Raw genomic sequence first — 14,782 nt, forward strand, 5'->3', positions numbered from 1 at the left:
GTTTGAAAAGCACAAATTCACCTAAGCAGCTTGTCTTTGGATTGGTTGGAGAGGGAAAATAGAGGACCCAGAGGAAACCCATGCAGAAATAAAGAGAACATGCAAACTCATGCAGACAGCACCCAGGACGTGAACCTCAGTCTCCTTGTCGTAAGGCAGGAGCGATACCGCAGCACCACCATGAGCCAACACAAAAACCAAAAATGTCTTCTTATTTCAAGACTTCTGAGCAGCTTTTGCAATCAATGTTTTACACGGAGGTGGTGTGCACTGCCAAACTGGCAATTTGTATTTTTAGGTAATAACTTTGACCTTTACAGTACATTAAAGGTCTAGTTTTAAAAATTCCATTCACTATCAGGAACGTGGGAAAAAAACGTATAGAAAGGTGTACAGCATACAAGCTGGATGTTCACATAAGTTATGAAAGAAAGAAGAATACTGAATACAGGTCAAGGAACGGCTTTCCAAAATTGCATGCCTCAAAATTCTTCTGCATTGCCAGCAGTTCTATTCAGTTAAAAAATGTACTTAATTGACGATTAAATACATTGAAGGAGTACCAGCGCACTTTGCTCTGTCAATTGCCGGAGAACACGCCGCATCGTGTCCCTTTCACTCCAATGCACTAGCCAGAAAGCGCGCCACCGTCCTACTCAATGACTCAATGTGCGCGCACTCGCCCATAATGCTGTTCGCACCGCAGAGGTCGTCCTATCACACAGAACGCGGCGCGATTGTTTCTATAAAGGTAACTACGAAATACGCGTCAAGAGGTAACAGGTGTACTGTAGTATGTTTGGAGGATGAATATACAACGTGTCGTAAATTGCCTACTGGAGCACTGGGTTTATGCTCCAAAGAAATTAGGTAAATCCCGACAAAGGCCATTTGTCGGCGCGGCGCCGAAAATAATAAATACAAGACGTAATGCGTGCGCGCACACATTTACGCCGCTGCGAACGAATGTTAGCGCGGACACACAAACAGGACAGGGACTGTTTATATCCGTAAAATGCGTTTAGTCGGGGTCCAAAAGATTACAAAGGTGGGTTAGTTCACTCAAATTGAAGAAAATGGACAGTGATGCGGCGCGGTACTTCCCGTTTAGTCCGCCGAATAGTTGAAACTTCAGTTTACTTTTTTTTTGTTTAATAGAGAAAGGGACAGTACATTTATTGCCATTTTGTAAACAGCAAATTACTAACACGACACGACCAGGCAGCCACAATCGCTCTTGTCGGTTAAGTTTAGCTTGTAGATAATTAAATATAGCGCTATTTACTAAAGCGCCATAGTGCACCACTGCCTCTTGCGCAGGATTGTCAGGAAATACTGATACAAAACGATCCCCTCCCCAACCGTGCCTTCATTTTAATCACGTTTAGGAAGAGTGGTTCGTTTCTCCAGCTGTGCTATGGCTGATACATTTCCTTAAATCAGTGGTTTCCAAACTTGGTCCTTGGGACCCACTGGTTGTTCCAACCAGATTCACAATCAGTGATAATAATCGAAAACAACTGATCTAATTTAATTAACTGGTCTTTTTCATTCTTCTCTTATTCTGCATTCATAAAACAGTATTGTTTATGAGTACAGTTATAAAACATTTAGAAATATTTCTATTTTTTTCTAAAGCTATAAATGCTTAATTCTCTTTTGTTGTTTTCCCATTTTCCCCTTTTCCTGTGTAGTTTGCGCCCTTCATTAAACCCTAATCGTGACTATTAACAACCAGCATAGCAGGCACCCAGGATGATGAAAGCTGCAACAACGCCAGTGTCAGACCCGTTAATTAGTAAATAATCAATTAAATAACCAGAACACCTGGAAAAGCTAAATACAAATTAGGTTGAAAATACTGTTAATGGCTTAAAAAAGACATATTCCCCATGTAACTGCTTATTACATTTTAATAAAAATCTACCAAACTTCGTTTGTAATTTCTGCATTGACTCCAAAACACAGAAATTGGGAAGTAATGACTCACTTAATTAGGCTAAGAGTCCAATGAAAAACGGAAGTTGGTTGGAAGAAAAACCTGCAGCCAAAATGGATCTCCAGGACCAAGTTTCAGAACCACTGCCCTAAATAAAAAACTAAATATCCAGCGCACAACTTTAAAACTTATTTTGTGTCACAATATTTTCCCAAGATGTTTACCTTTGGAATGTGTGATTATCTCTAGAGCAAAATCTATTGGAGCAGTTTTTCTCAGAATCAGTAGACATTTGGCATTTTACAGTGCTTTGTCAAGTTCAATTAAGATTTAGTGATTTTATTTTTGAGTTATCATGTCAGGGTATTCACATCCTGAGATGCAGACATTACTACAAATTTGTTTAAATAATGTTTAGGAGTGTCTGAAAGATGTAAATGTGTTGTTGTTTTGACCCCATCGCAATACTTACCTTAAATAGTCATGTTGTGTGTACAGGGAAAGTTAAAACTGGCTTCTGAGGGTTGTAATTTTGGGCCATGCAGTGTTTAGTAATGCTACCTCACGTCTCCAGAAGACTAGATTTGAGTCTTTGTTCTGAAAATGAGTGTGTTTACATGTACCCACAAAGTCGGGATAAGATGAGTAACCTGGGGGGTATTTTTCGTACGTGGATTACTCGCTTAGCCGGATGTAATTGTTGACGATTTGGCCTGATCCTGGATCTGTCGGTTTTTCGAAACTCTTGCTGGAAGTGTTGTCATAGCAACACATCCTAATCCGCAAACCTGCTCGGAGCAGGTTTGTTCTGCGCAAACAAGGATTAGTTTACACACGTGATCAGTGACGGTGCGTGGAAGTCATCCAGTCAGGGCTTCGCCGTTCATAAATGAGCGACCAATTGATATTGGTGCGCAAATTATACGAAGAGAATTTCATATAAAGAGGGTTTTGCGCGATCGGCAAGATCCTTTATTGCCCCCGGAGGAAATTCTGTACGAAAGATACCGCTTTAGCCGAGGGGGAATATTGTACCTCAAAGATTTATTAGCTCCGTATATTCGAAGTCAAACTCGGCGAAGTCGGGCTCTCACAACCACACAGACAGTAGGCATTGCTTTGAGGTTTCTTGCAAGCGGCACTTTGTTATATACTGTAGGCGATGCGGAACATCTATCGAAAAGTACAGTTTGTCAGGCAATTCGTAAAGTCTGTTTGGCTCTGAAACATTTCCTTCAGGTTTTCATTGTGTTTCCTGGACACCTGCATGTGCAGACAATAAAAGAGGCGTTTCATGCCATTGCAGGTAGGTAATACACAGGCTAAAACACCCACAGTTCCATAAAGAATCTCTCAATCAGCCTAACATTCTCATTACCAAGATTTCCAAATGTGATTGGGGCACATGGAACTGATCAGAGTGGAGTTTGATCAAACATTATTTGGAAAATGTACCTCTCCTCCTGATGAATAATCAGACACAGTGTCTTCATCAAATATTTGACCTTCGTTAATATCTCGTTGGTCAGACACAGGTTCAAGGGATATGACATTCCCTGCAACTGACCCAACAAAAAAGAGCGCTATATGGAACATACCTATAGCACACATGGATGACAAATATACAATGACCATCCTTTACCTGAAATGAAGTGACCACTGCTTCCTGCCACTGGTTCTGAGGAGGAGCTTCCCCCTGGAATGCCCTCAGAAACAGGGCGATGGGCATTTTGCTGGAGAGCCAACTCTTCTGCAGGGGTTAGGTCTGGACCGCGTGGACCTCCACCTGTTTTTTGCTTGTCTGCCTCCTTATTAGCTTTAACATTAATGTTTTTATATTATATATGATTCTTTATGTCAACAATACTTTAAATAGTTATATACCAATATTTACCAGTTTGAAGTATATTCTTGTACTTCACTTTAACCTGTTCCCATGTTCTCCTTGTGCTCACGTTTGATCTGGAATTATGACATATTAAATAATAATTAATCTGACACATAGGAAATGAAACGCTGCATTAAGTAAGTACAATGTACACTACTTAGCGTTTAATTTTTTCGGCCACTTTTTGCCAGCCGTCTTTTCTGGTCTGGGCTGCTTTTGCAGTGTTACCCCTTATGTATATTAAATCTTGAAATTCTTTGTGTCCTTCGAGTAAAAGGTCTTGCGCCGCGTGTGTGAAAAAAAATGCGCTCGTTCTTTCGTCATTTTGTTGCAGCCTATCAAAGACTTGCTGATCATGTTTTCTAGACTCAATATATATGGGCTTTTCACTCAGCGCGGGCACGCGCATTCATCTCGTATGATTAGATCCAGCTACACTAATCTAATACACAGCTGCGTTTGAAAAACCAACTTATCTGGATGAGTTTCACTGGCATTAATTCATCCAAGATGAGGCACCTGATCTAGGATGGTTTAAGCGACGTACGAAAAATACCCCCCTGGTTAAGGCAAAAACCTGATTTCTTAAAGAAAAAAAACTATTTACATGGCAAAAGTCCACTTACCAACTGATGGACTTATTGGCAAACCCCTCCAGTGTAATAGAAATGCACTTTTGGTGAATATCCCCTTGGAATTAATAAAGTATCTATCTATCTACCTATATAGTACCTTTCATTATCTATCTATCTATCTATCTATCTATCTATCTATCTATCTATCTATCTATCTATCTATCTATCTATCTATCTATCTATCTATCTATCTATCTATCTATCTATCTATCTATCTATCTAAAAAACAAAACATTAAACATGAATGGCTGCCATGAATCCTAAATCAAGCATGGAGCCTGTGTCTCCCAAGACTTTTGCTGAGATTTGCATTGTATGTTCAGCTCATCAGCATAAATTTTGTGATTTCTGAAATTCTAGTCACCCTACCTGTCAAAGACAGGTAATAGAATAATTAAAAAATATTTGCTATCTCTTGCCGTACATATACCTTCAGTGCCTTTGCTCTGTATTCATGTGTGTCTCTTGAGTGCATTCCCATAAAGCCTGCTTCTCACATGCTATCATTATTTTTGAGGCACCTTTCTCGCCTCCTTTATCACTTTTATACTTCTTGTCTTTGAAGGTGACTCTCTCAGCATGCCTTCTATGCTGTTTCTCCTCCTTGTGTGTCTCACACTCGCATTTCCTCTTTTGATTGCATCAAGCCAAAGCCAAACTAACCAATCATAGTGCTCTAAGGGATAGGACACACACACACTCACACACGGACATGTGTGTTTTATTATATAATAGATTGAGACAGATTATTTGAATCGGGAGAAAAACTAATGAGATCACCTGCAAATTTCAGGAAATTTATCTTTGAAGACACTTCTACCCTGCGGTGGGTTGGCACCCTGCCCCGGGTTTGTTTCCTGCCTTGTGCCCTGTGTTTGCTGGGATTGGCTCCAGCATCCCCCCGTGACCCTGTGTTCGGATTCAGCGGGTTGGAAAATGGATGGATGGATGGACACTTCTACCCTTGTCTGCCTGTGGCTGCTAAATGCCTGTGTGAAGCCAAGATTTGCACAGACTACAGAATCCTTAACTCTAACCCAGTTAAAGCTTTACATGGCCAAATAATCAGATTACTTGTGGAGAAATCTATGTGTGTTAACCCAGTGTGTCTAACTGGGTTATGGGTAGAATGCCCAGAGGGGACTGGGCGGTCTCGTGGCCTGGAACCCCTACAGATTTTATTATTTTTTTTTTTTTCTGTCCACTCTGGCCATCGGACCTTACTCCTTTTCTATGTTAACTAATGTTGTCTTATTTTAATTTCTTATTTTGTCTTTTATTTTTCTGTTCTTCATTATGTAAAGCACTTTGAGCTACTTTTTGTATGAAAATGTGCTATATAAATAAATGTTGTTGTTGTAACAGGAGTAAGGGTATACATGGCATTTCTGGAACTGGGTTTCTTTAAATAACTGGTCTAAAAAGGATGAGGCAGCAGACGTAAAAAGATTTGGGGATGGCCACTCCGTATACTGAAAAACTGCAGAGCGAAAAATGTTCTTCCCTGTCTGCATAGCCTGTTCTCTGAGTGTACAATTTTGCATCACTAGAGTCAAAGATGCATGTGTTTGATTGTATGATCAATTCAGATTGACTCAATGTGAGTGAGAATACTATACGGGGACCGGTGCTGTGTTCATTGTTGGTTTCTGATTGTACCTAAAACTCTTAAAGAAAACTCTGGCCAATGAAGGTCTTGAGATTAGATTTAGATGTTTTTTACCATTAATAGAGACATGGCACTGCCCACTACTTGCAATATAACATTTGATCTTGAAGCAATGATATGCAGAGACTAGACTCAATTCATGGCATGGACTACCATGTCTGTCATTGACCACTCACCATCACTGCCTGCATATTGACCACTGTTGGGCTCAAGCAGCTTGGATTTCATTGGGCTGGTGTGAGGTCATCTTCAGAGTCCCTATTCTTTATTAGTGCTCTTGCCCTTGATACTTGCAGGACATTCTGGGGCACTGCGTACCCACTCCACTACTTTTGTACACAGTTGTCTGTCTAGAATAACACATACAATGCTTGGCTCAATGTGCCGCAAAACATTATTCTGTGTTTCTATGAGTCAAACCTGTGCTGATTAGCCATTTACTGTATATCTGTGGCCATCAGGGTTTTACATGCTTATATAAATTTATGATATGATAAAATGAAAGCTACATATAATGTTTTGAGGCCAATGAATTTCAAATCATTTGTTATTTTTGTCGTTTCTGTAGTTTGACTGTTTTCAAACAGAACCACAGAATCTGAATGCAAAAATTTTTTTATCACAGTGTATACAATTACCATTACTGGTGGTTTGGTTCTCCACAAGTGACCTTCTCACTAACTAGCATTCCAAATGTGCAGCACTCTCGTTTTCCTGAAGTGGATTAAAACAAATCAATGACCAGGTTCGCAGAGTAGTTGTATTTTGAAGATTATAATATGCACGTTGCATCTAGTAAACGGTATATTTGACTCCCTTTCACAAAGTTGTCACACCACTTACATCAAATCCTACTTTTCATTGTCATTGTAAAAACATGTAAAAACATGTATTTATATTTATTTGTACATTTTATTTCTACATCACGAGGCACAGAAATTTCACTGTGCTGTTGCAGTGTATGTGACAATACAAATCTCTAACCTCTAAACTCTAAATCCACCAGTGTGCATGCCCTGTCCCCTGGGGCTAAAAGATAAAAAATTGCTAAGAGTAGGCACTACATGCTAATGGAATTGTAAAATCATTTTTGGGCAGAAGGAACATTTTGCACGTTGATGAAAGCTTTTTTAGAGTATTAAAAGCCACCCCCACCATGTTTGCATGTACTAGCATTTTCTAGTTTGTCAAAGTGTGTAATGTTGCTTTTTGCTTTAAATATATATATATATTGTAAGAAAAGTCCCTACATTTACTAAAAATTGTTCACTTTATTACTGCTGTTTCAGTTTTCACTTTGCTTCAAGATTTAAAAAGCAGTTAGCTGTAGTTAGGTAGAATTATTCAGACTTAAGTTCATATATTATTAATTTTGTTTCCTTAAAACTGTGAGGATGTGTGTGGTATAGACCCAAGTCCATAGACTTAGTTAATTTCCAATAAAGGGTATTTTTTTCTCAAACCTTTTCTATGGCCACAGCAAATTTAAATATGTTAACAATCAACAAATATGATAAATCTCTTGCACATCTTTTGTGTGACTAGCAGAGAATGGACATTTAGGAATCAAATCTCCAGCTAATGATTGTGGCTACTGCCATGCTTCTAGCGAGTGTGCTTCATGCTGTGGAAGGCAAATAAGGAAGCAGAGAATCAAAGAAAAGCTGGGGTACCAACCGGGTCACACCATTTACTGCCAGTGGTAGCAAAAAAGAAAACAGGAGTTAAAGCTGCCTCTTAATCCTCAAAAGCTTCTCTGAATACTCGGCTCTGTCGAGGAGGTCTGGGTCTGGGAGCTTGCTCATGCAGGATTGTAGTTCCTCCAACTGAAATGCCATCTTCCAGGAGCCCTCGGGTTTTACCATCCCGACCAGAAGGGACATGGCTTAATTGAGAGGAGGTGTGACTGGGGGGGTGCCTTTATTGGGTAGCTGTATTGGGGCTAAGGATGAGAAAAAGTATGATATGGTTGGCGCTGACACCCCCTCTTGTCCCAGTAGGTTATTGCATACCTTATCATAGCCTGGAAGGTGATCCTCAGATGCCCATGTGTGACCATACCCAGATTGGTTAGTCAGTGCTGGTAATAACTCAGCATTCGAGATGGAAACTTGAGCATATGTCTAAAGTCATCAAGATACATCATAGATAATTACAAAGCAGTATCATTGTTAAAAAATTGCATTATGTATATTAGAAAATCGCAGTGGGTAGCGCTGCTGCCTCGCAGTTGGGACACCTGGGGACCTGGGTTCGCTTCCCGGGTCCTCCCTGCGTGGAGTTTGCATGTTCTCCCCGTGTCTGCGTGGGTTTCCTCCGGGCGCTCCGGTTTCCTCCCACAGTCCAAAGACATACAGATTAGGTGGATTGGCGATTCTAAATTGGCCCTAGTGTGTGCTTGGTGTGTGGGTGTGTTTGTGTGTGTCCCGCGGTGGGTTGGCACCCTGCCCGGGATTGGTTCCTGCCTTGTGCCCTGTGTTGGCTGGGATTGGCTCCAGCAGACCCCCGTGACCCTGTGTTCAGATTCAGCGGGTTGGAAAGTGGATGGATAGATATTAAAAAATGGCTGAAACTATCACTTTAATTATCAACAAGACTGGAAAAGACTCTTACACTCAATCTAATATTGTAGTGGAAGAAAGCCACGTAAATGGTGGTGAGATGGTATGGATGGATATTTTAATGAAAATGTTCAACTAAAAAAATGACACTTTATTTAGCTTTACTGAGGGAGCCCCATACAGAGTGAGCTATTATTTTATTTCCTTCTGGTTTGCTGTATTTGTGCATGTCCTGCAACTGCCATGGTGTTTCAATTGCATATACTGTGCATACATGTGCTGTCTGGTCATGTGCAATTCTGGTGTTGAGTGTGTGATTAATATAGTCTGTAGCATCATATTTGTTTATTATGGTCTGATAAACCTGCACCATCCATGGTCGTGTTCTAAGCCTTTAATGCTTTTATTTTGGTTTGTTAAATTTTACTTTTGGTGTGCTAGACTTAATGCTGTTTCTCAGTACTGTAAATTGTACTTTGGATTCTAAGCAGAAGGACTATTCTGCTCATATTAGTTCATCTGCTGAAGTGTAGGATGCCTGCCTGCCTGTAGTGGCACTGATCTCATGTTACAAAATGTCTCTTCAATCTAAGTGTCAGCATAATTGAAGTTTGTTTAAGTTCTTTTGACATAAATGCTTTATTACAATTGTCATCAGAACTAAGAAGGGGATTAATGTGTTTCCATATTGGAAATTCATATTGACTAATGCTTGCTCACAGAAATTCAAATGCCTGGTTTAAGAGTTGATTTGGGTGATGGGTATGGGCTTTTTTTGCCACAATTACAATAAGTAGACCAGCAAGATAAAAATGTAACATTTACAGTAGTTTAAATATTGTTAATGGTATTGAGTACTTTTGAGTAACTTCAATGTTTTAAAATGTGTTAATGTAGGTAAGACTTTATATCCTGGAAGGCCACAGTGACTACAGGTTTTCATTTTAACCCTTTTCTTAATTAGTAACCCGTTTTTGCTGCTAATTGACTACTTTTGAATTAATTTTAATTGACTTGCTCTTGGAGAATCAGACCCATTAATTGCTTCTTTTTCCTTAATTAACAGCCAAAAAATAATAAGATACAAAATGATTCAAAACAGTACCAGCAAACTGTGTCTGAATAATACAATATCTGAAAATAAAGAAAGATGAAGGTCTCAGGAATATCGATCTGCTCAGATCTGCCAAACATTTTAATAGTACTCTTAGAAACGAGAAAATCAGCAATTTCAGAAATGTATGCTGTTACACAGTGAGTGCAGCAACAAGCCATGGAATTAAAAAACGGGTTTAATTAACAACAAGACTTGGCGTCTCATTAAGAAACTGGTTGGAGTGAAATTGTTTGGAGTTTGAGGCCCTGACTTAGTTGGTCTTCTGTTGGCTCACTAACTTCACATTTCATTTTTATTTGGGTACCGTTTAAGGGAAAAAAATGAAGCAATTCAGAGGAAAGATGACGAAATTCACGGGAACAAATCTAAAAAAAAATGAGTCAATTAAAATGAAAGGAAAAGGAGTTAATTAGCAGCATAAACAGGTCATTAATTAAGAAAAGGGTGAGAATGAAAACCTGCAGCCATTGTGGCCCTTCAGGACCGGAGTTGGAGACCACTGCTTTATATTGTAGCTTTATAGAGTATTACAAATGATTTATGATATTTGATTCAGGATGTGATTTAAGTCTTTAGCAGAATAGTTATGACCCTAAGAGTGAAATGATTTTTTATGGTTTATCTACTCCCTCTCTACCCTTCCTCAACTGAAATGTTAAACTCTGGCCATGATCTTGTCTAATCTTTTGGAACCAGGGTGCAGGTCTTTTGAGTTCACATCCTAATATTTTTCTCTATCCCCCTTAGGGAATGTCAGGTTTACTGAGGAAGATTCATGAATCCCTTCTAAAGATCCTCCTTTTCCAGCCCAGAACAGGAGCAGGGCATCAAAAACCAAAGGCTTCTGAGGTACTCACACAACATTTGCTACAAAGGCAACTTCCCTATTGGACTTCTTTTTCAGTTAAGTACAGCTCAGTGGAAAACGACCAGTTTGGTTTATCTCATTTCAACTGGCAGGTTGAGGGTGCTAATTACCACATCTTAAGGACTGGCTGCTTTCCTTTTGTGAAATACCATTGTTCCAGAGCACCCTGGCAAGACCTTGGGCTTGAGAATTCTTTCTTCACAGCTCTCAAAGTCATCAATTTAGGTGAGATTTCATAAATAAAGAAGATTGATATGTTATATACTGTAGGTAGAATGCTGCTGGCATAGACAGGTATAGGAAAAAGAAACCCTGAGAGTCAGTGGGCTGGGGGGAAGTTTTCCATTTTCTCCACTTCTGGCCTGGCATTTATTTCATTAGTGTTACATATTTGACAGAGAGACCCCACCCAACTATGGAAAGAGTTAAAGGGCTATAGACTGGCTTTCAGAAGAGTCTCTCAATGTAAGGATCTGCAAGTTAAATATAATTTTGCTGCTGTTTTGGGAATTAAAAAAATGTTCTGTTTCCATTCTCTTCTTTGTCACTGCCTTGGTGACATCATGCAGTCTTTTACACTGCATTTTGCATTTAACAACTGTTCCTTGTTACAGTGTGTCACTGTGCATGCCTCAATTGGTGATGTGTCTTGTCATTGGTGGTCTACTACTTAAAAAAAGTAAAAACTGTCTTCAGAAAGAATTCAAAAGAAAAGTACTTTGTTTAAAAATAAGGACAGGTCTCTGACTAAGCATTCAAGACTACAATTTCTGTTTCTCCCCTGCTCACAAAAATTTGCTTCATCATTTGAGCCTCGCTTTTCCCAAAACTGCAATTTCCATTTAGTATTTTAAAAGTCTCTGCTCCTGGAAAAAAGTGAGTCACTCATTTTTGCATACAAAGGTGCTCAGTCTAGACAAATTTAAATTTTGATTGAGCTCACACTAATTGTATTAAAAGCTGCATAGCTAAAGTTTGAGAATCAAATAGAGTGTTTTAGGTTCAAGGCTTAGCAAGGTCTAAAGTGTAGAAAGTAGTAGGGTAGGGGAATTACATTTATATTTCAAACAATGTCTTTGTGGCCTGTATTTTTATTTTTTTTTTGCTTTTCTAGGTCTCAAAAGACATGGGAATATTAATAAGTATTTTATAGTATTTGATTCACCATGGGCTTGCAAAAAAGAAAGCATCACATGAGTGGTGAATGCAGCAGGGCTGAAATGGTGAGAGTTGATTGTGAAATGCAGATGCCATCACAGTCAGAAGTCCAATTGGCCATGACAGACAGTGGAGTTTTCCTTTAGTATTGTGGGCTAAAGTGTGAATTCAACTGCTGAAGTTCAGATCTGCAAATAAGAGGGACATTATGTCCTAGATTACAAACCAAATAGACGCGTTCTACACAGCAGATAGTAAGATGTCCTAGTACAGTCACAATAGCATGTATGCTCACTGAGCAAATTCTTAGGTACATTATACTAATACTTGGAAGGGCCTCCTTTTGTTCACAAAACAGCTTTAATTCTTTATGGCATGGATTCCACAAGATGAGATTCTGGTCCATGTTGAAATGATTGTATCACACAGTTTCTTTAGATCTGACATTCACGTTATAAATCACCCGTTTTAACATATCCCAAAGGTGTTTTATTGGATGCAGATCTGGTGACTCAGAAGAACGCTGCACAGCACATTGTCGTTACCGTTGGATCAGTTTGAAAAGATTTTTGCTTTGTGACAGGGTGCATTGTTGTGCTGGAAGTAGCCATTAGAAGATAAGTAAATTGTGGCCATGAAGGGATGTACATGGTCAGCAACAATACTCAGACAGGCCATGGTATTCAAGTGATGATTGATTGGTATTTATGTGTGCAACGTGTGCCAAGAAAACATTCCTTACACCATTACACTACTGCCAACTGCCTGAACAATTGACATGAGGGTTGGGTGCATGAATTTGTGCTGTTGATGCCAACAGTTCTGACCCTGTCATCTTTTTGCCTGACAAGAAATGAAGATTTATCAGACCAGGCTACATTTTTCCGGTCTTCAGATGTCCAGTTTTGGTGAGCTTGTTCCCATTGCAACCTCAGCTTTCTGTTCTTGGCTGACAGGAGTGGAACCTGACGTTGTCTTCTGTTGTTGTAGCCCATCTGCCTCAAGGTTTGACATGTTGCACATTCTGAGATGATTTTCTGCTCACCACAGTTTTACAGAGTCAGTGTAGCCTTTCTGGCAGCTTGAACTTATCTGGTCATTGTCCTCTGACCTTTTTGATCCACAGGGGTTTCCCTCTGCAGAACTGCTACTCATTGAATTTTTTCTGTTTTTCACTCCATTCAGAGTAAACTTTAGAGACTTTTCTGTGTGAAAATCCCAGGAGATCAGCAGTTATAGAAATACTCAGACCAGCTTGTCTGGCACCAACACGGTTCAAATCACTGAGATCACATTTTTTCCCCATTCTTGTGTTTGTTGTGGATATTAACTGAAGCTCCTGACCTCTAGTTACATGCTTTTATGCATTGCACTTCTGCCACATGATTGGCTGATTAGATAATGGCATCAATATGCAGGTTTACAGGTGTTCGTAATATTTTACTTGGTGAGTGTATGCTCACCATTCTGTTTGTGTTCGAGACCATGACTCTCTGCACTGCTGCTGACTGAAGATGGAGTGTCATAATTGTCTTTTGGCCTCGCATGTCTTGCCAGATGTTATGTATACTACAGTCTGACTGTTTTATTTTCTACCCACTTATTCTTCTTAAAGCTGCAGGGTTTAAAGGGAATGTCTTCTAAGTTCTAGACACATAATACCATGTTCTGTACTTGGCAGAGTACTAAGCATCACATATTGTAAATGCTCCATGATTGGGATTCTGTATCTGCTAGAGCCTGATTTTTCTAATAACTGAAAAGGTAGTGTCAAAGGTATAGTCCAGAGTCTGACACACTTGATTTCTAGCTATGGACTAGTGTGCTTTAAATTCTGAGAAGGCTGGGAAGTCTGTTTCCTGTTGTGTTTGAGCTGTAAGTACTTTTGTTGCGTCAACCTTACTAGATGGTGGCCTTAAGCCTGTTTTGTCCCTGCTCAGAAGATAATGTGTTCAGTGCTCCATGTTACAGTCCAGGCAGACAGCAAGGTTTATAGAGTGTTCTGTTGAATGACTGTAGGCCTGCCACTTATCTCATACTCTTCAGTCTGAAAGTATAGCTAAATGTTCCAGTGCCTGTGTCATAGATGCTGAGATCTTTGAGTAAGAATCTTTGTTTTTTTCTTACAGGTTTACCATGTTTAGCCTATGGGATTGGCTCTTGGCTCTTTGTCTCTGTCACAGAAACAGTTTGCACCAGTTTGGGGCCTGTGACCATCTACTTCTTGTACAAGGAAGAAGACGGTGCCAGATTCTAGGAGTGTCTGGTCAAGCTGTGCTAAAGGAAGGTGTTCTTTCATCTTACGCATTGGCACGCTATCTTAGACAAAAAGTAATGTTCAAAACTCTGGAAATAAAGTTTTGTGTTCAGAGAGAGACTGCTGCTGTCAGCCAGTCCTATATCACTATGGGATTCAGGGCTGTGGGTCTTTAGGAGCATCTGTAGTCATCTACTCCAGGCTTCTGATAAAGGGCTCTGCTGACTCAGCCACTCAATACAAGGTGACGAATTGGGCCTCCTGGCTGCAGCAGAATGCACAGCCCCCTTCAAGGTTCATCTGTGACAAACGATGCTATTGATCTGGCTGCTCTGAGCCGCTAATCTGCCTCTCGATTTCTCGTCGTACTCTCTGTGTAACAATTAAACAAAATAATCATTTCTTGTATTACATAGAAATCAATGGACCTCTTGGCTCCCACTGAGCTGACCCTGCTGAGGTATGGCCAGGATGTCTTGACAGGTTAGTGTGTGAAAATTATCCCTATTCTAGTCCAGAGAAAGTAATCCATGTGGCAGCTTAAAGCAGGGTGCAACATTTGCATAAATAAAAAGAGCGGGGAACAAGGAGCTACTAGCAACAGCTTGCCAAGGACAAAGGCACTACCAGCATGGCATTGTGCTACTTGAAGTTTCTCATGAAACCACCTGAGAGGAGAAAGAGAGAGAC

The 14,782-nt window shown here is 39.9% G+C and overlaps 1 protein-coding gene across 1 annotated transcript; it reads left to right on the forward strand.

Annotated features, from left to right (window-relative positions):
• Positions 1-678: 678 nt before the first annotated feature.
• c17h15orf61 (chromosome 17 C15orf61 homolog) lies at positions 679-14,511 on the forward strand. Its single transcript, XM_028823466.2, has 3 exons — positions 679-751; positions 10,557-10,902; positions 13,965-14,511. Exons 1-3 carry the CDS (start codon positions 689-691, stop codon positions 14,090-14,092), a joined length of 537 nt encoding a protein of 178 aa, XP_028679299.1. The 5' UTR covers positions 679-688; the 3' UTR covers positions 14,093-14,511.
• Positions 14,512-14,782: the final 271 nt, after the last annotated feature.

Source organism: Erpetoichthys calabaricus, chromosome 17 (assembly GCF_900747795.2).
Source record: "Erpetoichthys calabaricus chromosome 17, fErpCal1.3, whole genome shotgun sequence".
NCBI classification, from domain to species: Eukaryota; Metazoa; Chordata; class Cladistia; order Polypteriformes; family Polypteridae; genus Erpetoichthys; species Erpetoichthys calabaricus.